The following is a 23,655-nucleotide window of genomic DNA, read 5'->3' on the forward strand; positions in this document are numbered from 1 at the left end:
GTGTAGCTCAGGTCACTGCCCAGCTCCCTTTCATTTGGTTTTACTATCACATCCTCAGTAACCAATACAAGATGTGACCTAGGGTCTGTACTCACTAAAGATCTGTTAAATGCATAGCTGAATGATTGCATTTATTTTTTTATTTTTATTTTTTATTGTTGGTTGTTCAAAACATTACATAGTTCTTGATATATCATATTTCACACTTTGATTCAAGTGGGTTATGAACCCCCATTTTTACCCCATATACAGATTGCAGAATCACATCAGTTACACATCCATTGATTTACATATTGCCATACTAGTGTCTGTTGTATTCTGCTGCCTTTCCTATCCTCTACTATCATGATTGCATTTCTACCTAGCAACCAAGTCTATTATCAGGTCTCTGGTGATGTTCTTGTATAAGAACTGGTTTGGGGGGGTTATTTATTTATTTATTTAGCTACATTTATAGTTGATAATGTTCATCATGGATTACAAAGCCAAGTACAAATTTTTCTTTTCTTTAGCAAATGTTTTATTCTGTTTGGAATGACATATTCCACTGATCCATTAACGGCTGTTTTCTCTTTTAGTTCTTTTCATAGTGCTTCTGCATGTCATATTTTATTTTGATTTCCTTAACACCTTTTGAGGACAAGAAGGTACTCATGTTTTAGAGATTAAGTTCTTGGAAGCCAGACAAACTATTTTCCTAAATCATATACAAAGCTAATCATAAACCTGGTATTGGCTGGCTCCGTAACCCTGAGCAAATTCTTAACCACTTCTATCATTAATTTCCTCATGTGTTTAAATGGGGATAAAACTATCTCCCTCTTTAGGTGGTTTCCAGAATTAAGGATTCTCAACTTCTTGCCTTGAGGGTTTTAAAATTTTCTATTACATGCTGATTATAAAATGGATGCAAGAGCAAAATGTAGAAAATTAAGAGAGTAGTAATTGGAATATAAACCTATGCTGCATGCTTGACTTGCTTCACTTTTGTTGGGGATTGTTGGGGATTAAACCTAGGGCCTTGAGTGTACCACTGAGTGATACCCACCAACCCCACAAGTTTTTAAACTTATGTTTAAACTTATATAAGAATCTTTGGACACAATTCACCTGGATTCCACTGACATGATTAGGTGGTAGCAGTGAAGAATGAGTAATGAGCTGGATGAGCTGAGCAAATGAGGCAGTAGGGGTTGTTTGCTGCTGGTATTAAGCTAAAGGTCTTAGCTGAACAACTTCAAATTTGTGTTTTGGCCTAGAAATGAAGTAGTAGTTCTGTCTCCAAACTCAGCACACCTGTGTTCCAGTGCTTTTGTGAGTGACATTTTAAGGGATCCCTGCAGGAGACATAACTAATGAGAACATATGAAAGGATTCTTGTTGTCAAGTGTTCTTTAGTGTCTTCTGAAAGGAGAGTGAGTGGGAGGGCGAGGGATTAACTGTTGGAGTGTTAGACAAGTGATTTGAATTACCAAGAATTTCCTACTTCCCATCATTAAAATAATGTTATTTTGAATTCAGTAAAGTAAAATCTTGTTCCTCTAAGCAAGCTTTTCCATTCTGAATGCTTACTTAGTTAGAGAATTAGTTTAAATTTGATTTTGATGTGGGGACTTTTCGACCCACATCAGGTAAGGTCTGTTTTTTCTGCCATCTCATTCCAACATCCTGTTCTGGTAACCATGCTGCGTTTCCATCCCTTTTCCTTACTATGCTCTGACCTGGTTGCTTTCTATAGGTTTCCAACTCTGATCAGGCTCCCTTTCTTCTTTCTGGGTCATTTAGGACAACTTTTAGGTTATTTAATTTATATAGACTACTATCATTAACACCAAATGAAACTCTTCTGAAGCAAGTGTGTCCCTAAGGGCCATGCATGAAGCAGTGAACTGAGGTGGGTAAAAGTGAGGTTTCTGAAACCCAATGGCTGGCTCCATAACCCTGGGCAAATTCTTAGCCACTTCTAGCATTAATTTCTTCATGTGTGTAGATGGGGATAAAAATATCTCCCTCTTTAGGTGGTTTCCAGAATTGAGTTAATTAAGATAAAGCACTTAGTGCCGTGCTTAACACATGATGAGGGCTCAGTAAACTTAATTGTAATATTCTTACTGTTATTATTATTGAAAGGGAATGGGATATAGTTAGAAATTTTTGTGTGACCTTGGAAACTTCCCACTTGAACCTCATTTTTTTTTTTTTTTTCCATCTATGCTGTGAAGGTACTGAAGAGGGTATTACAGCCTGGTGGAAAGGTGATAGACTGTATTCAGGCTGATTATATTAATGTATATTTCAAATGTATCTGAATGCCATTTTTTTTAGCTCCACCTCCTGCAACAAGTGTCTCTTGATGCTTTCTCATCACTCGGGCCTTTTTCTGCTTATCAAAATGACCAGGTGTCATATTTCTTTAGGTTCTTCTGGATGATAGCTCACTTAGTAAGAAATTTCATGCAAGTATGTTCTAAATAACCAATAGTGATAGGTTTAGTATAGTGGTTCAATTTGTTACTCGTTAGATAGTATTTTTAAAAACCAGAAGAATCTTTATGTGAAATTGTTTTTTTAACCTGAGTTTCTCGAGTTTTCTTTCTACCAAAGCTTGGGAGATGTAAGGAACATGTTAGTCAATCTTCCCAGTCTAGCTCTAATCACAAAATGTCTTTGGTTTATCATATTTAATCTCAATAGTCATTTATTTTATATTAATATTTTAAATTACATATCAATTCTTTCTTAACTCTGCCTGCTTAAGCTTCCAATACAACTGATGTTTCAAGGATGTATGCCTTGTATTTCTGGTGGCTTTCAGTATACCTTCTAATCTAGTTTACAGCAGCAAGCTATCTAAAGGAGTGGTTCTGAAGATGGGACTTATTGATACCTGAACACATGTATGAGGGAGACATTTTTGACTGTGATTAAATCACTTTAGGAAGGCGACTTGTATAACATTGAAGAGAGTTTTCAATTGGTATGAGTTGAAAACTTGGTACAGTCACCACTGACCAGCACCTTTGGAAACTCTTTCCCCTTAGGACATGTATATAAAGTTCTGAACTATCTCCAAGTTACTATAATTTAACTTTCCTACCACTGAATATGGTAGGAAATCTGGATTTGTAGACACCTGCTTTCTTTCTTGTATGGGCAGGGGCTTTCTCAGATTGTTTTCTGATCTTTGCTTATATTTGCAAGGTGGCATGGTAAAAGGACAACCAGGAATCTGAAATCTGTTAGCAATGTGGTCTACAGCAAGTTTTTAAAAGTTTTATGATTATGATTTCAAATGGGTTAAGATTTGTGGTTATATTCCCCACCCCAACCAGTTCTTTCCTCTCTATATATGCTTGTTGCATTGTTCATTTGGCATAATCATTTACTTGGTCACTGTATTTTTAATGCAACTGTAATCTTCATACACCATGGGTGTTTTACTCACAACTTTGTGCCAGTTACCTTCTACACTTCTTGGCACACAGCATTCATTCATTAATTTATTCCAGAAACATCTAATTAATGCCTACTAAGTGGTAAGTACTTTTATAGACATTGGTGAAATTAGCAGGAATATGGTAAAAACAAGATCCCTAATCTCACGGAATTTAAATTTGTGCCTGTGGCATTTGGGATTAAACCCTGGGCCTCATGCATGCTAGGCAAGCCCTCTACCACTAAAGCTGTACCCCCTCCACCACCTGGAGTTTAGATTCTTTTTTTTTTTTTAATTTTATTTTTTAGTTGTAGTTGGACACAATACCTTTATTTTATTTATTTATTTTTTATGTGGTGCTGAGGATCAAACCCAGGGCCTTGCACATCCTAGAAGAGCATTCTACCACTGAGCCACAATCCCAGTCCTGGAGTTTAGATTCTTAACGCAGTCTTGTTCAATAGAATTTCCTGAGATGTGGAAATGTTCTATATTGTCTTTTGCAAGATGATAGCAATTAGCCATATGTGATCACTGAATACTTGCAGTGGCTGGTGTGAATAAAGGACTGAATTTTTAACTGTTTTAAAACTTTAGTTTACTTAAATTGCTAATGTTCAGTGGTTAACATATAGGATAATACCATCCTAAAGGAAGGGGATAGAGAAAGATAAAGCAGATAAATAAACAAAATAATTTTATGTAGTGATTTGAATTGAAGAGTGAGAAAACACACTAATAAATGTAAAACAAATTATGAAGTTATGAATTTTTAAAACTTTGCTATTTGGTGCTTAGGTTTAGGGACCCTTATTGGTGATCTAGTGATTTACTTTTGGAAAATGAACCCCAAATCTCATAATAAACCTGCATTTTGGTTTTTTTGCATGTTTCTATCATTTTATTAATTGCACAAATTTATTTTCTAGCCCTGAATCGTCATCCTCAGTTCCTGTTGGTGATACCTCTACATTGGGAGGTACGCTTTGGTACCCATTATTCACTTTTCTGTTTGGTATGGTTTAAGATAATCTTAAAAGCAAGTGTTGTTTTTCAGATCAATTTTTTAAAATATCAAGTTTTCTCTATGTATTGTTCAAGAGTCTCTAGAAAACATAATTTTCTCCCCACTTATTTTATGGCATTATGTTGTAGGTAATACAAATCAGAATACAGCTTTAAAAATGTATGAACTGATTAATTATTTTAAGGCAAGTACTTGGTAGCCACTACTTATATGAAAGGTAGAAGAACCTGTCTAGTGCCACTTTTTGTCATTTGTCCTACAGTTTCCCAGAGTAGGGATTTTTATGACTGCAATCTGTAACATGTTCCTTTGACCTCTGTATTTCTTCTAAATGGGTAGTTGTTTCCTATATTTATTTATTTATTTTAGTTACAAAATGCAAACTTCTTTGTATCAGAAATTTCAAACATACAAAAATAGAATACTATGATGTGGTTTAGTTTCAGTGTTTGTTAAATCATGGCAGTCTCCAACCTTCACCCACTTCCCCTTTCTAGTATAGTTAGTTTGTTCAGTATCTGTTCAGTATCTCCTTAAGGTAGAAACTTTGTATTTCCAACATCTAGCATAGAGCCTGGATTAGAGTAGGGGGTTCAAACAATGCTTGTTGGCCGAGTGATAATCATTTCTTATTCTGGGAGGACTCTATACAAATGTGCCTGAAGATTAAAGTAGACTAAATCTCCAGAATGAAAAAGCAAAGGACTTGCAAGAATGGTTTCTGAAGTCAGTTCCTTATTTCCCAGATACCAATTCTGGGACTAAACTCATGTGTTTGGTTTTTTGCTTAGGTACTGCTCTCAATGTTCCATATCCAGGAGTGGATTCCTATGAAGGTGCCTCAGAGAGCAGCTGGGAGTCCTCAGAGGAGAGTGTGAGTCTTGTTCTGTTTTGTTACTTAGTTTCTATACATGCAGGAAGGGAGTTTAGACAAGAGTTAAGAGAGAGTTATATTTCATTGCTCTAACTACCAGGACTTCATGTGGTGCCTGCTATGAAAATATCACGAATTTTAATACCAATATATTAAAAAAGTCTAATATTGCTTGGAGAACCAAGTAACTCTTGGGAGAGTTTGGGTGAGAAAGGGCTTCAAATTCCAAATGAAATGACGTAAGGCCCGGGAACTCTCATCATGTTAAACTTAATCCTTAATAGATCATATCTTAGTATTTTCTTCTTTAGAGGGAAAGAATATAGCTTTTAATAGTTTAAAATTCAAAAAGCACTGTGCTTAAAAATGTATAATTAGTATTAGCCTTTCCACTAAACAACATTAAGTCCTATAGCCAAGTATTAAAGAAGAATAAAAAATTTACACATTACCCAAGAAGATAGAAACAGTTTATTAGAAATATTGCTTAATTTTGAGGATCTGTATATCCAAGATTATTTAATATAGAGCAAATTGACTGAACATATTTCCTGGAGTGATGCAATTTAGTTACCTTGCCGGTCCCTTCTCAGTATGAACATTTTAATTTATAGGAAATCAGACTGAGTCATCCTGCTTTGGCTCTCCACCTTACCTGTCACCAAACAAGTCTGATAGTAACTTGGGATCCCTAGAGTGGATGCCCAAATCAACACTATCCCCCAAAGTATAATTATGTCCAAAGTAGATGGTGCTGGAAGATACTGGCATTCAATAAAGATTAGTGAATGAATTGATAAAAAGTGAGAGTGTGGTAGAATAGTGAAGATTTAGGTCTGGAAACAGTTATAAAATGAGACAGAATTAACTATAATAGAAATGGAGGAACTATATGGAGTCCACTGGAAGGTTAATATCCAAAAATGGAGAGGATAATTTGAGCCAATTAACAAAACCAACAGGAAAACAAAACAGTACAGCTACCCTAACAAGAATTAGACTCTCTGCACCTCTAGTTCAAAATAAACCCCAAGGTATGTCCCTATTTACTATCCCAATGCATGTCCCTATTTACTATCTTAGAAATAATATACTATGTTTCTGTTTTATTGATAGATACCCTATAAATTATAATATGTATTTAACTTTACAGGATTTAAGGTTTTAAAAGTCTTTGTTTTTATATTGAGCCATATGAAAACATTAGAACCTTGTAACTTAAATGATCTCCCTGCTGACTTACATGATAATTTTCAGTAGTTTTGTTCTCTTTCTCTCCCTCTATCTTTTTAATTCAACAAATTGAAAGGATTGTATTTGATTTGCACAGTTAAAGTTTGTTTTACATTTATAATTTTATTTCTTAAAATTGTGTTTCTGTATTTTAGTCCTCTCTTCTGGGACAGTTTTCTTCCTGAAATATATACTTCTGACATTATTTCAGTGACTATCTGTTACTGGTACAATTTCAGTTTTTGATCACCTGAAAATTTCTTTACTATTCTTTTATTCTAGAAAGATATTTTAAATATATATCCAATTCTGGCTTGAGGTTTTTGTTTTATCAATCTTTATTTCATTATCTTCTGGCTTTTGCTGTTATTACTGATAACTTAGCTGTTAAGTTCAGCTGTCACTCCCTTTTGGTTATCCCGATTGCTTTCTCTGTTGGCTTTTGAGATCAATCTATTCATTCATGTATGTGTGTGCAAGTGTACTTTTCTATTTTGGATTCTGTAGCTTCATAAAAATGAGTATAGATGTGTGCAGGCATCTATGTTGGATATACAGTTCCATACCACAGCAATAAAATGCATGTCAAAGATAAGGAAGTAAATGGATATTTTTGTTTCCTAGTGCACATAAGTGTTATATTTATACCATACTATAGTCTATTAAGTGTGTAATAGTATTATGTCTTAAAAATAGTGTATGTACCTTAATTGAAAATGCTTTATTGTTAAAAAATGTTAGCAACCATCTGATCTTTGGTGAGTCGAAATCTTTTTGCCAGTGGAGGGTCTTGCTTTGATTTTCATGGTTACTGACTGATCAGAGTGTTGGTAGCTGGGGGTTGGGGAGACTCCTTGATTCATGGGCTGCAGTATGGATATTGAGATGACAGATGAAAACAACATTAATCTCATTGTACATCTCCACCAGAGTTCTTGGATTACTGGGTATATTTTCAATGAGCAGTAATATTCTGAAAGGAATCTTTTATCTGAGTAGCAGACTCAAAAATGGGCTTAAAAATTAAGTAAACTATGTTGTAAACAGTTGTGCTGTCTCCCAGGGTTTGTTATATCATTATAGAACATAGGCAGAATAGATTTAATATAATTCTCAAAGACCTAAGATTTTTCAGAGTGGTAAGTAAACAGAGCTAGCTGCATTAGAGAACTAAAAAGAGAACCAGTCTGTCCTATAAAGTTTTGAAGCCAGACATTGACCACTCCTCTATAACCATGAATATCCCAGATGGCATCTTCTTCCAGTATAAGGCTATTCTATCTACAGTGAAAATCTCTTGTTAAATTTGGCCACCTATCTCAATTACCTTAGCTAGATCTTCTAAATACTTGCTGTAGTTTCTATATACTTGCTGCTTCACTTCTTACTTTTATTTTTAAATTTTTTATGTATGTAAATTTACATATAGTATAAGCACTTATTTATAATGTGATAAATTATGTACATACATACAATGTATAATGATTAAATTAAGATAATGAGCATTTCTGTTAGCTCAAACACTCATTTTTATGTGTTGAGAATCTTCAAACTCTTCTCATTATTTTGAAATATATTACAAATTTTTATAGACTATATTTACCCTACTGTGTTGTAGAACATTAGAACTAATTTTTCCTCTCTAATTATATTTTTGTACCTGTTATCCAACCTCCTTTCTCCCCACCCTCTCCCCTTTCTTGCCTATGGTGGCCACTATTCTACTCTCTGTTTCTATAAGATCAACATTTTTAGTTTACACAAATGAATGAGAACATGTGGTTTTTGCTTTCTGGGTATGGCTAATTTAATTCAATATAATTTATCCAATTACATTGACTCTGCTGCAAATGACAAGATTTAATTCTTATTTATGGCTGGATAATATTCCACTGTGATTCTAATCCACATTAAAAATTATTCATTCACTCTTGGACACCTTGGTTGATGTTATAACTTGGCCATTGTGCATAGTGTTGCAATAAACATGGACATGCAGGTGTCTTTTTGAGACAGTAATTTCATTTTCTTTGTATTTATACACATAGTGGGATGCTGGATCATCTAGTAATTTTACTTTCTCTTTTTTGAAGAACTTCCATATTGTTTTCCATAATGGCTGTACTAATTTATGCTGCTTCTGATAGCACATCAGAATTCCTTTCCTCCACATCTTTGTCAGCATTTGTTATATTTTATCTTTTTGGTAATAGTTATTCTATCTGGGATCAGATGATACCTCATTGTGATTTTAACTTGAATTTCCCTAATGATTAGCGATATTGAACATTTTTTCATATATGTGTTGGACATTTGTATGTTTCCTTTTGAGAAATATCTCTTCAGCTTCTTTGTCCATTTTAAAATAAGATTTTTTTTGTGTGTTTTTGGCTATTGCCTGAGTTCCTTATATATTCTGAATATTAATCCCTTGTCAGATGAATCCATTATAAATATTTTCTCCCACTCTGTGGGTTGACTTTTCACTCTGTTGATTGTTTTCTTTGCTGCACAGAAGCTTTTTAATTTGATATAATCCCATTGTCTATTTTTGCTTTACTTGCATGTGCTTTTTGGGGTCTTATTAAAAAAATCTTTGCCTATACCAACATCTTTAAGTGTTTTCTTCTGGTAGTTTCATTGTTTTAGATCTTACATTTAGGTCTTTAATTATTTCAAACTATTTTTTATATGAAGAGAGAGAGAGACAGAGAGGTTTCTAGTTTCATTCTACTACCTATGGATATCCAATTTCCCAGCACTATTTATAGAAGAAACTGTCCTTTCCCCAGTGTATGTTCTTGGGACCTTTGACCAAAATCAATTGGTTTTATGTAAATAAATTAACTTCTTGGTCTCTCTTCCATTGGATTGTATTATTTTTATGCTTGTAACATACTATTTTTAAAAAATATATTTTGAAGTCAGGTACTATGATACGCCTTCAGCTTTGTTCTTTTTACTCCACATTGCTTTGGCTATTTGGGGTCTTTTGTGGTTCCTCATGAATTTTATGATTGTCTTTCTATTTCTGGGAACAGTTTCATTGGCATTTTGATGGTTATTGCACTGAATCTGAGATTATTTTGAGTAGTAAGGACATTTTAATAATATAAATTCTTCCAATCCATGAACACAGAATGTCTTTCTAATTTCCTTCTTCAGTATGACCTTTGACCAAAATCAATTGGTTTTATGTAAATAAATTAACTTCTTTTTCTTCCACATACTTGTTAAATTTAACCCTAGATATTATATTTTGGTAGGTATTGTGAATGAGATTGCTTCTTTCATTTATTTTTCAACAAGTTTATTGTTAGTATGTGAAAATACTACTTTTTTGTATGTTGATTTGTATACTGCAGTTTTATTGAATTGAGTTCTTGCAATAATTGGGGTGGAGTCTTTAGTTTTTCTATCTATACAATCATGTCATCTGTAAACAGGGATAATTTGACTTCCTCTTTTAATTTTTCTTCTAAGGCTTCCTCACCTCTGTCAATCAGCCTTCATAGAATTGAAGTTAGAGCCTTGCTGTGGATTAAGTTTTGGCTTAAGTGAATGTTGTGGCTAGTTTGTTCTTCGATCAAGATCACTAAAATTTTCTCTACATCAGCAACAAGGCTGTTTTGCTTTTTTATCATTTGTGCATTTACAGAAGTAGCATCTTAAGATTTCCTTCAAGAATTTTTCTACCATTCACAACTTGGCTAAATCTTTGGTACAAGAGACTTACTGTTGAGTTCATCTTGGCTTTTGACATGCCTTCCTCACTAACCTTAATAATTTCTAGCTTTTGATTTAAAGCAAGAGATATGCAACTATTCCTTTACCTGGGATGTTTTAACCTGGCTTAACTTCAATATTTTTGTGTCTCAAGGAATAGAAAGGTCTGAGGAAAGAGAGAAATATGGGGGAATGGCCAGGTAGTGGAGCAGTCAAAACATACACATTTGTTAATCAAGTTCACTGTGTTATGTGGATGGGGTTCATGGTGCCCCCAAATAATTACAATAAAAACATAGGGATCATTGACCATAGGTCACCATAACAGATATAATAATATTGAAAGAGCTTGAAATATTGCAAGACTTACCAAATCGTAACACAGAAGCATGAAGTGAGCACATGCTATAGTAGAAAAATTGTACCAAGAGACTTGCTTAATGCAGGTTGCCACAATCTTTCAATCCATAGCAAACACAGTATCTGTTAAGCACAATAAGGCAAAGTTCTATAAAATGAGATATGTCTGTATTTCTCTTTATTTAGTTTTCTTTGGATTTGTTGTACCGTCTTAATATGAGAGTTTATGCCTCACTTAAATTCTAAGAAATTCTAGGCTGAATACCTCTCATGATTAGATGTCTGACTTCCTTGCTGTATCCCTGCTATGTCTTCACTGCTATAACTTTCATTTCTTTGTTGAAATAAAACTCAATGTTGCATTTAATTCTTTCATTTCATGAATTCTTTCTGCAATCTAGCCTAATATGTTGTTCAAACTGACCATTGATTTTTTAGAATTCTTGCAATATGTGGTAGTTTTGATTTGACTTTGCAGAGTGTACATGCCTTCCACTTTGTGTCTTATCCCTTTTTGGAATTTTAAACTAAAGACTATATAATGAAGGAAAAGAAGATGCTTCTTAGAAGCTGCTACCTTTAATATTATATTACCTGTCTGGATTTCTGTAAGCTATCCTTTTTGATTTCTTGGGTTTTTTTCTTTTCTTTTTTTCCTACTTTCTTGCAAACAAGTTAAAAACATAAACAAACAAACAAAAAACCAAAACATCTTCTTCTTCAGCATTTTTAGGTGTTCTGCAGCAGTAAGGTCCAAGTATTTTCTTTTGTAATATTATTAGAATGGAAGTCTCTGCCCCAATTTAGTGTGAGATACAGTTTAATATAGAACATCCTGTACAACCAGAGAATTGAAATGTTGTACTCTATTTGTGTACAATGAATTGAAATACATTCTGCTATCACATATAACTAAGTAGAACAAATAAGAAAAAAAGAAAAAAGTTTAATATAGAAAAATGCAAAGTCTTGTGCAAAATTCCATAAGACTATTGATCTCAGTATGAATCAACAATATGATGCAGTTAATGAAAAAAATAAGGAAAACTAGTTTTATTTTTTAATATTCATTTTTTAGTTATAGGTGGACACAGTATCTTTATTTTATATTTATATGGTGCTGAGGATCGAACCCAGTGCCTCACGCATGCTAGGCGAGCGCTTTAACTCTGAGCCCCAGCCCCAGCCCCAAGCTAGTTAGGTTACATTAATAGAAACACAGAATCTGCTATAAGTAAGGTGGTAGTCCTACCATATTTTAATTGATTAGACCTCACTTGTGGTGCCACAACTACAGAAAATAATAAGATCCTGAGTTTTGAAAGGCTCTCTGGGACTGCAGTTTGTATTTATATCCCAGGTTATAGAGCTTAGATCAATGGTGGAACTTACAAGAAGGTAATTAGGGTTAATGTTAAAAATTTCCCAACCATTAAAACTTCATGGAAGTATAAAAGTCTGCCTTTGAAAGGCAAGCTTGTTTCTTATCATAGCCATTTAAACAGATGGTGAGCAGCCATTTGCCAGGGATATTGTACAAAGAGTAATTCAAGCACCAGAAAGGATGATGAGATCTTTGAGGTTCTTTTCCATTCTGAAGTTTCTAAGTTTTCTGATTATATTATCCACCAAGGAGGAAAAATTATACAATTTTTAAAAAGCACCTGAATTCTATTCCCAGTTATCTTGACTGGAGTTTTCAGGTTAGTCTTATCTTGGTTTTCTAATGTATCAAAATGGAAGGACTTAGATTAAATGGACTTGTGTGTATATTGCATGCAGCAGTTATTACTATAGTGTTTTAGTAGTGAGAGCAAAATTCCATCATTTCTACATTTATTAAATAGAGTTCTTCTGTAAGAAATATTGTTACTTTACTATCTTTTTTATTCATTCATTTATTTATGTCAGTGTAGATTCATGGATATTTATTTTATTCTTTGTATTATAATCCAATATTTACTTTATTGATCAATTTATTTCAGTTTTTCCCATGGGAACACCTGGATTAGGGAGAACTTAAAAAATTTGTTGAATATAGTTTTTGACTCCACAGACCAACTAACATTTAAGAAATTACCACTTTTTGAGTTGGTATAGTATCAAAAAAGAATATTCCCAATTATCTCAAAAGGCTATTAATATATTCCTCCCTTCCCCAATATATATCTGTTTGGCTTGATTTTTTTATGTACTTCAATTAAAATAGCATATTGCAAGTAATTGAATGCAAAAGTAAAAATTCAGCTATTTTGTATTAAGTTAAGTGTTAAAATGCAATATCACTCTTTCTCATAATTTTTATTTGGTAAATATTTGTAGGCATAATCCATATAAATCAAAATTTTTGATTTGCTCCATTATTTTTAAGAGTTTAAAGGTACTCCAAAAAGTTTGAGAACCACTCTTCTAGGCTATTTTAGTTGATAACTAATTATTGTATGGTCAAATCTTTTTTTATTCACTTTGATGGTTTCCTATGGAAAGATTTCTGCTTTCTCTTGGACGTATTAATGTGTGTTCAAATGTGGGGCTGAGGTTATGGTTCAGAGATAGAGCGCTTGCCTAGAACGTGTGAAGCCCTGGGTTCAATCCTCAGCACCACATAAAAAAAAAAATAAATGAATAAAATAAAGGTATTTAAAAAAAGGAAATATATAAATGCAGTCATTTTAATATTAGGTCATATCCTTAAAGCCTACCCAGTGTATTCTAAAGTGGAATACTACATAAAGAATCATGATCAGAAGTTGGCTTTGATTTGGCACAATGTCTGGAACTTTGTGGGCAATTAATAAATATTTGTTAGCCAGGCATGGTTGTGCTTTCCTGTAATCCCAGTGGCTCCGGAGGCTGAGTCAGGAGGATTGCGAGTTCAAAGCCAACCTCAGCAAAAGCGAGGTACTAAGCAACTCAATGAGACCCTGTCTCTAAATAAAAATACAAAAAATTGGGCCAGGAATGTGGCTTAGTGATCAAGTGCTGCCCCTGAATTCTATCCCCAGTACCCAAAACAAACAAACAAATAAATATCTGTTAATGGAATGAATAAACACTGACATTTATTGCTCTTTTCTAAAAATCCAGATTAGCAATGAAATTGAGAATGTGACAGAAGAGCCCACAAAACCAGCAGCTGAACAGGTTGCGGAATTCACTATCCACCTTCTGGGAAAGCAGTACAAGGAAGAACTACAGGATCCCTCCAGCTCCTACCACCAACACCTTGCAGAAGAGTTTATTTCAGAGGTATGTAATTTGTTGTTTGTTTTTGTAAACAAGATAGTTTCTTAAGGATTAAGTTTTCCACATTCACAATAATATTTATGGATAGGTTTAGTTGTCAATCTGCTTTGTTCTGGGGTGGTGACATAGATGTTTCTTCAGAATGCTTTATGAAAGGTACACAGATAAGTCCTTTACTAGAAACAGTATCCTTCCATCTGTTAATAAATAAATGCTCTTTCCAGCTTTTGCTACATAGCCAAGGAAGACAGATTTATGGCCTGGTTTCGACTTGACAATATTAGCAGAAATGAGCATCTCTGAGAAACTATGCGCACTGTAATACTTTTCTTGAGGAAACATTAAATTTGATTTCTTTGAATTTTATCTTTAGTATTCTTTTTTTCTTAGGCTAAAATTTTTTGAGTAGTTAACACATAAATAATCTATAGTACCAAAGTTTAGAGGCACAAAAAGGTATATAGTGAAAGAAATTTCCCTTCTTTGTTCCTTTGTAAGGTGTATTTTTTTTTTAAAGGGACTATTTAAAGAATGATGAATTAGAATCTCTCATAAATTCACTTTCTGGAAGAATTCTGTATAGGACTTGAACTCAAGATTCTTCCAGTTAAAAATGACACATACTTGGCCCCCTTCCGGAGTGTCTTGGTTCCTATGGAGTAAGGTATTGAATCCCATACACCCCTCTCTGTCTGATGACAAGGTACATCATTCCTTCCTGTTTATCTCTTTTCCAGTCCCTCTTGATTGGGTTGTCCTTGGCTAAATTTGTCAATTCCATTACCTTGGATTAATTTCCTTCCCCAGGCACTATGTCCAGATGGGAATAAAAATATGCATATCTCAGCCAAACAGCATCATTGTAGCCACCAGACATGGGGAGTGTAGGCCAGACAATCCATTTTCCTAGCTGTGCAGCCAAGCTGTAGGCTGTATGGTATGTGGAAGAAATGTCAGCCAGGCCGGTGGCCACCTGGCATCAGATAGTATCTTGGATTGGTGTCTGGTTCTTTTTGCCTTTGGATTAAGGAACTTTTAATAAGTCTTAGTGTTTGGGTAAATAATTACACAGAATGACTGCAGATTTAGAGAAAGTCTAGTATATTCTGAAAACACCTCCAGGAGAGAATGATAGCAATAGTTAATGGAATGAGGTGATTTGAGGATGATGAAAGGCCTGGGCCCACCATGAAATACCTTTTCTCTGCCTCTCTCTCTCTACCACCATCCCCACCTTACCTAGTGTGAAATGTCAATCAATAGTTACTCCTGTGAAGAACAGCAGAAGCAGGGGTTATGTCTCTGAAGGATCTTGTCATGGTATTTCCTGAAAACTGAAAGGGCTCCTCCAAGTCTTTCCTTTCAGGGTATAGTCATACTGATTTTTTTTCTCAACCTGGCTTCGAAAACACACTAGGAGAAAGAAAGCCTGTTTGGAAGAGATAAAGTTAATGTTGAGGAGCTATTATACATTTCCTTTTCTTTCCTTTCTTCTTCTTCTTCTTCTTTTTTTTTTTTTTTAAAGAGAAAGGTGAGAGGAAGAGGTGGTATGATGAACTTGGGACAACACTAAGTATGATGTCAGAGTTTAAAAAGATAGCGTGATGACTTTGGGAAGGTACCTTAAGGCAGTCACTGTATCCATGCAGTTCCCTAGCATGGTGCTTTTTATAGAAGGATACAGTGCTTCTTTCTACAAGCTGCTTCCTTTTTGTCTGTCCATAGCATCCATGTGGATAAGTATCTTCATTTAACAGACGAAGTTCAAGAGGCCCAACTTGTTCTTGGTTCTTTTAGCTTCCTTTGGAGCAGATTGTAAAATCAGGTCTCTTTCTACTTTTCAAAGGGTTTCTTCCTTTATATTGTACAGAGTCCCCTTTGTTTTAATTCAAGGGAGAAGTTGGGGTGAATTTCACAGTTTTTCCAGTTCTGATCCTAATTCTAGAATATATTCACCATGAAGAAGAGAAAAAGGAAGATAAAAAGTTTAATTCAGTGAAAAATATACGGGCTTTAGTATTAGAGAGATTTGAGGTTAAATAAATAAACTCTGATTCAGTCACCAAATATGTGATTCTGGCCAAATTGATTGACATTTTAGTGTGTCAGTTTTCTCATCTATAAAATCAGGTTAATATATATGTCTTGGCAGTGTTGCAAGAATCAGAAGTAATATTGCAAAGACACAGTACTCAACTCAATAAATTGTGCCTATTATTAATATTGGTATTAATAAAGTGGAATGACTTATTGTCCTGGATTCCTGTGCAGTATTAACTGGATGTGAAGAATTAGAAGACCTTTACATGTTTAGACTTAAGAGATGGCATGGCCCAGGCCTTAGATGGGTTTTTTAATAATTATAATGTGTAATAGGTCAGCATTTTGAGGACTTCTTGTACATTCATGGTAATATTACAAAAGCTAATATGGTAGATTTCAGTATTAGTGTTATAAAGGAAGGCTTATACATGGCCAAATCTACCAGCAAACACAGAGCTGGGCCCAACTCTCAGACTTATGATTTCTAGTTCTACAAATTCCACCTCTGTCTCCATCCTGCAAGAATTTATTCTTTCTTCTAAAAAAATAAAACAAGGTAAGTTACTATAGACAAAAAGTTTCATGAGTTTAAATTCTTTATTTTTAAGGCATGATGGTCTTTAGTGAACCAAAATTTTAAAAATTTCCCCTTTTCTGATTATGTGAAAATTTGGTTAAAAGCAGATATCCAGAGATGGTCCAAAATTTGTTAACTTATTTCCCCTGTTCTACTGATGGCCCCATAGTAACCTATATGTTTAGCCATCTTCTGAAATGTTATGGATAAAGTGTTCAGTTTTGTTAAAATATGTGTTTTTGTAGTTTTGCATAATCTGGTCATTTTTAGATCTTAGTCTAGTCTAGCATTCCTTTTTACATCTCCAGCCACTAAGCTCACATGGAGTTAAATGGCTAGATTTTAAAGATTTAGTATGAAAATCAGCTCCTGTGGTGTGATGCTCATAAATTGATCTTTTGACCAGTTGGGTTATCTGGCTACTACTACTTAACTACCTCCTTGACAGCCAGTTGGCAAGGCCTCTGTCCTGTGGCTAACTCAGGGCTTGTATACTCCATTTAAATGCTGAACTGTGTTCATGGTTCTCTTGTGTTGTAGGAACAGGAAGCAGATGCCACCAGACACTTTCACACTTACAGAAAGCAGACACTTGACTCTTTGTCAATTTGTGTGCTGGGGCCAAATTTCTAATCCAAAACAATATTTTAAAATGCTTATATTATAGCTTCTTTTGAAATGAATGCTTTTTTTCACATTTTACCACATGAAGGAAAAGTATCAGTGCATTGCCAATAAGAAGTGTTTTTTTTTTATAATTTGGAAAAAATTAATATTAAAATACATTAAATCCTTAAAAGGCAAAATGAAAAAGAAAAAAATGTGGCAGTTTTCTGATAAATGACATTTTCTATCATTCTAACTATTGTTTTATATATAAAACAATATATATAACTTATACATAAACATAGATATAAACATAGATATGTTTATATCTATGTTTATGTACAAGTTCCTAATAATTGTAAACAGTATATTTTTTATTCTACTCTTATAAACCTTTTATATGTACTTTCCCATATTTCTCATAGTTATAATTTTTACTTTAAACAGGTTGAAAATGCCTTTACTGGATTACCAGGCTACAAGGATATTCATGTTCTTGAATTTAGGTAAATGGATTTACTCTAAAACTTCATGTGGTTAGTAGTACTCTTTCTTCCAAATGGACTATCCTTTTTATTTATCACATGGACTTTACTAGGTAATGCTATAATTCAATGTTCTTATGGCAAATTAGTATTCATTTTTAATGCTAGATTTTCAAGAGAGGAAACTGAGTTAGAAATATGTTAAAATAACATATTTAAGGAAACACCGTAGGCCTGTATTTGGACCAGGGTAAGAGTTTAGGAATTTTGGTCTGCAGCTTATTGCTGACAAGTTATACAGCTCTTATTTGGCTCTGATGGGACCCTAGGGCAGGGTTGGATGTGATCTCAGCATCTTCCTAAAGATTATCAATTTTATACTAAGATGACTATTTATGTCTTGATATAAGGCCATTCTGGAAGCATTAGTCTTCATTTCAAACATAACAGTTCCAAGTAAATTAGAGCAACCTCTTTCAAAGACATTTCTTCCCTGCTTAAGACTCATAGCATGATACTTGGGAATATTTATTGGCTAATGACTTTGTATGGGGAACTTCACATATGTGATGTGGTTTAGTCTTTAACCTTCTTAGGATAGATATTTTTAATATTCAGAGGATTAAACAAGTTTAAGGGGATGAAATAGCACAAAAAGAGCTTGTTAAATGGGAGTGGAGGAAGAACTTTGAAACAAGGTAGTTGACATTATCGTTCTTGCTCTTAGCTTTCATCTTAGGCATAGACATAGTACTGTGAGTTGGGCAGTTGGGTGATAGCTGTGACCCAGTTACTGGATTCTGGGAGCACAGATTGGGGCACTATGCAATATGACAACATAATTAACAGTGCAAACATCTCAACTTTGGCATGTTTTTGTCCAAACTTCTGAGTTTGTGAGAAATACCACTAAGCACTTATAGAGCATTTAGTGTTCCAAGCAATGTGTGTGTGTGTGTGTGTGTGTGTCTGTCTGACTGTCTGACTAGTTTGTATAGAACTTATTCTGTCTATATATCTTCACTTGTTCTTTTTCTGATAAGAAAACCAGAGCACAGGAAATTTAAATAATTTACTTAATGGCCCTCAGCTAGTTAGTGGCACATGCTTAGTGAAGAGAGACCCTGCATGCTAAATTGATCTACCTACTCTCTTGCCAAAACCAGTTCTCCCAATTCAACTTTAGCAGTTTTCACAGATTGCTGCCTTTGCTTGTGACTAAGCTTAAGTGGGAACCTAAGAATGTGAGGCCTTTGAAGACCTCTCTCATTTGGCAGCATGTGAAAGGCAACAGGGCCTTTGGAGTGAATTTGCCTGGCTTTGAATCCTGCCTTTGTGCTTCTGGCTGGATGGCTTGGGTATATTATTAGATCTTAACTTTTCATTTGTAAAAAAAGACAATTTATTAACTCTGCTTTGCTTAAAAAATGCTTTTGAAATACTTTGGACAAATTCTTGGTTTCTTTGTTCCTTAGGTTTTTATGTGGAACATATAAATGTATCCTTAATAAATCCTGATGAGCATCCAGTGAATTAATTTTTGTTAAATGCTTAACATATTTTTGGCACATGGAAAGTTCTATTTTTTGTGTATTTTATATAAAATAAATACTAAGGGCTGGGAAATATCCTATCAGTTAGTCTGACCTTTTCCTACTCTTAGAGCCTTATGGTATAGCACTGGATTAACTTGAGTTTTCTCTTTCTTTACATTCATATGTCATTTAAATTTAATGTCATGCCATTCCATGAATGAGTCTATTAACCACAAATATCCCTCTAATCTGTATTTCTCAACTGGGAGTATCCCATTAGAGACAAATTCGTGTTTGCCTTCTTTTACTGTTATTGCGGAGACTAGTTTGTATAGAACTTATTCTGTATTTTAATGTCTCCATGCCTGGGTTTCAGGAGATGATTTGTGATTCCTTTGTTCTCTGTTATGGTCTATATAAACTTCTTTCTGGATATGCATCCTCATTTTGGTGAAGCATTAAAGAATGTATGGAAGAGAATTTCATTGCTTTTGTGCATGTGTGAAAGTATCCATAATTGACCCTTCTGTGGGGTAAATAGTTTCAGTAGGCATGGAATTCTGGTTGGAAAGTAATTTTCCTTTAGAGTTTTAAAGTTATTGCTCTATTTTTTTGTTATTCTAGAAAATGTTCATTTCAATTTATGAGTCCCTTTCCCCCAGGGTTATAGGATCATTTCTTTTTTAGTAAGGTTCTGAAATTTCTGAATGTTTAATACAGATCTGTACATTTGATTTTCTTTTCATTTATTATAATACTATTGCATCCCAAAAAAGAAGATTCCCAATTTTAATGCCCCAAACAGAAATTCTATGATCTACTGAAAAGTTTATTTATAAACCACATATTAATTATTTCAAATATTTTAAAACAAAGTTTAAAAGACTAAAAACTATTGGTTTTAAAGTAGAATATTTTCTTCACTTTTTTCACTTTCTTCAATCTGTAGGAATTTGTTGATACTGCTACTATATAAGTATTTTCATTTAAGAAGGCATTTCAAAGAAAATCAGAAGAAATATATAAATAACTTGTACCTTGAGGAATTATGTGACAATTACAACTGTCTTGAACTCTGATTAACACTTATCATCTTCATTTTCAGGTTCCCTAAGGACAATGGCAGGTAAAATACTTTTGGCACTTTTTGTGTTGTCCTTCTAATCAGGAGGTAGTTTAGAAAACATGTCAGCCATAGGTCCAGGGGAACATGACTCAATTCTTCAGTCACTTCCAGTTTCACTGTCATTTCCTTATAGATCAGGGGCTGGCAAGCTTTTTCTGATAGAATTGTTGGTAAACTCTTGGTAAATATATAAGGCCATATAGTCTCTGAGGTAGAAGTAGACATAGGCAATATGATGTAAACTAAAGAGCCTTGTTGTGTTCCAGTGAAACTTTATATATGCTAACATCTAAACTTCATGTAATTTCAAATTTCACAAAATATTCTTTTAAAAAATTATTTTCAACCATTTAAGATGTAAGATCCATTTTTTTTATGGACAGTAGACTGAATTCCACTCACAGACTATGTAGTTCATTAACTCCTTGTATAGACTGCTGACTGCCAAGTACTTTAAATATTGAGTTATGCTTAATTCAAATAGGAATAATAACTTGCATTCATGAAAATGTCACTCAATAATATAGTCAAGGGTACTTTAAGTCATAAATGAAGGTAAGAAACTGATACCTATAATAGTTCATTTGTAAAAACATCTGATCTCAGAGTTTTTTAGAAGCATAATATAAAAGCACAATTAATACACCTTTTGAAGATTTTTTGTCATTTTTATCTTTGTATTCCAAATTTATTTTTTCTTGGAAGCCTAATAATTTGGGAAACTGCATAGAAAAATGAGTGACTCTTGGTTTCTATTCTCTAGGAATGTACCATCTAATGAAAAGGACTTTCAGACTTATGTCAAAGTGCTAGTTCTTATTTTTTTTTTTAATTTTATCATCTCAGTATCCCTATGAGTTAGTAAAAATGAGAATGAATATTTTCTCTTTGGAGCGGAGGAAATTTTACTTCAGTAAAGCAAATTGACTTAAGGCAAATTGTTGCCCGAAGTTATATGACTAGGAGATATCAGATATTTTGACCAAGTTAATCAGAATTTGTTTTTTCAGTGTATGCAAACTGCTCTGTGTATATGTATTACAGGTATATCTGCTGAGGTCTGCACTCAGCCAAAAGGCCATATTGTTTAATTGCTGTACTCTTGGGGTGATTAGAATGTTAAAACAAACCTAGATCTTGACGCTAACCATATGATAAAAAGAATGGTATCCATTTATTGAGTGCCAGTAGCCCTGTATAGGGGCACAGACAACAATTCAATATGAAGACATTAGATTTTATGATAGAATTCTTGGAACTTTTTGGTTTACTTTTAATCTGAGTTGTATATGAATGACTATGTGGTACAACAATGTTCTTTATAGGACACATACCCTTTCCTCTCTCTCCTCTAAGCATTTGTACTTGCTCATTATGTTGTTAGCAGGATCCATTTGAAGTAAATCAATAATGTAAGTATGGTAAAGACACTATAACTTCAGCTTCAGGCTTTGAAAGTGTATGCTTTCTTCCTAGAAGAACCAGGAATGTCTGAGTTTCTCTGAAATATCCTTATTTTGGTTGATCTTGATGAAATGTGATACCACTATTTTTACTTTAAGAAAATCTGCAATCAGGGCATTGAGATGAGAGAACAAGAAAGGGTGAACTTCTCCACATGACTTAGGTCTCTGGAAGTAGCTGTCAGACACAAATTCTTTTCTACATATAGCTGTTTCAGACCAGTTCAGAAGATGAAGCACACTGGTATGGTGTTTGTTGGTTAACTTGGAGTTACTGAGGGCAGAGAGCCAGCACAACTTTCTTCAGTCAGGTAGTGGTTTACCTACCACTATGTATTCTATGTATGGACTTCCTTGTCCTCTTGGCTTTCTTTTAATCTGTCCTTCATCCTGAGACATCTTTGTACCCTATCACTGGGTCAGAACTCAACATGTTCTAGGTCACAGTGAAGTTCTTGGCCTTAGCTAAGAATACATTTTGGTACTTCAAATATTTCTTTGAGTTCTCTTTCCAGGACAAAAACATGGTAGTAAATTACAGCACCTCTCTGAGTTATATTATCTTTTTTTTCCCTGGCACTGGGGATTTAATCCAGGGTCATTTTACCACTGAGCTACAACCCCAGCAATTTTTATTTTATTTTTTTATTTTGAGTCACTGGGATTACAGGCATGTGTTACCACACCTGGCTTCATTTTATCTTATTTAATAAATTTATCATTAATAGACAAGTTTGATTATAATAGAAGTATTATTTTGAGATGTCCAATAGAAACAGTGGATGGCAAATAATATTTTGCCAGCAAATAATAAGGCTAGTAATGTAATCTAGATTGCCCGATTTGCATAGATTTCAGCATTTGGGGGCATTTCTTTTGATCTCTTCCTTGTAATATTTAAAATCCACATAAGGCACATGGCAAGCCTCTATAAAATTCTTGGCTTAACAATAAAAAATAAATAAAAAAAAAAAGAACCATGAGAACTATGAAGATGTCTTAAAGGCAGCTGCACTGAGAGAAGCATAGCATGTGATAGCCTGATAGGCACTTAACCAACTATTCAACCAACTTCTTTAATTCATAGAAAAGAAAGTAAGGGCCAGGTAGTGCTGTAACTTGTTCAGAGCCACACAACAAGTCAATAGCGACAGCAGTAAGACTTCAGATGCCTTAGAGAACTCTCTCCATTCAGCTTTCTCCCATGACTCACTGCTCCCACTCCCTGTGTGTGGTTTATAGGGGAAAGCCGAGTATCTGACAGACTTTACAAAGAAACTGGGATTTAGAAAAAGCAGGTATCATTCCCAAAACTGCTTTTCCTCAGCAAGACGAAAAGCATCCTTACTTTAGCCACTGTAGAATTTCTATCTTTAATGTTACAGGGCACACTTTATTTACCTAAGGTAATATTGCTCATAATTGGAGAAAGAAAAGCCCAACTTCATAAACATTAATGCTAAACCATGTTAATGTTTACCTGTATAATATCTTCATTTTGTGACTGGCTTTTAAAAAATATTTTAAATTTATAAATGACAGTGGAATGCATTATAATTCTTATTACACATATAGAACACAATTTTTCATATCTCTGGTTGTGTACACAGTATACTCACACCAATTCATGTCTTCATACTGTACTTTGGATGATAATGATCATCACATTCCACCATCATTAATAATCCCATGCCCCCTCCCTTCCCCTCCAACCCCTCTGCCCTATCTAGAGTTCGTCTATTCCTCTCATGTTCCCTCTCTCCCTATCCCACTATGAATCAGCCTCCTTATATCAATGAAAAATTCAGCATTTGGTTTTTTTGGAATTGGCTAACTTCACTTAGCATTATCTTCTCCAACTCCATCCATTTACCTGCAAATGCCATGATTTTATCCTCTTTTATTGCTGAGTAATATT

The 23,655-nt window shown here is 34.1% G+C and overlaps 1 protein-coding gene across 1 annotated transcript in view; it reads left to right on the plus strand.

The window, feature by feature from the left end:
- The window catches only part of Impg2 (interphotoreceptor matrix proteoglycan 2), an 89,243-nt gene that overhangs the window by 30,869 nt on the left and 34,719 nt on the right, over nt 1-23,655 (plus strand). The window contains exons 5-9 of the mRNA XM_071615827.1: nt 4,366-4,415; nt 5,255-5,337; nt 13,744-13,905; nt 17,576-17,634; nt 20,254-20,274. Coding sequence (XP_071471928.1) covers nt 4,366-4,415; nt 5,255-5,337; nt 13,744-13,905; nt 17,576-17,634; nt 20,254-20,274 — 375 coding nt within the window. The remainder of the gene's footprint in view (nt 1-4,365; nt 4,416-5,254; nt 5,338-13,743; nt 13,906-17,575; nt 17,635-20,253; nt 20,275-23,655) is intronic.

The sequence above is a fragment of the Marmota flaviventris genome, chromosome 8 (genome assembly GCF_047511675.1).
Source record: "Marmota flaviventris isolate mMarFla1 chromosome 8, mMarFla1.hap1, whole genome shotgun sequence".
Classification (NCBI taxonomy): domain Eukaryota; kingdom Metazoa; phylum Chordata; class Mammalia; order Rodentia; family Sciuridae; genus Marmota; species Marmota flaviventris.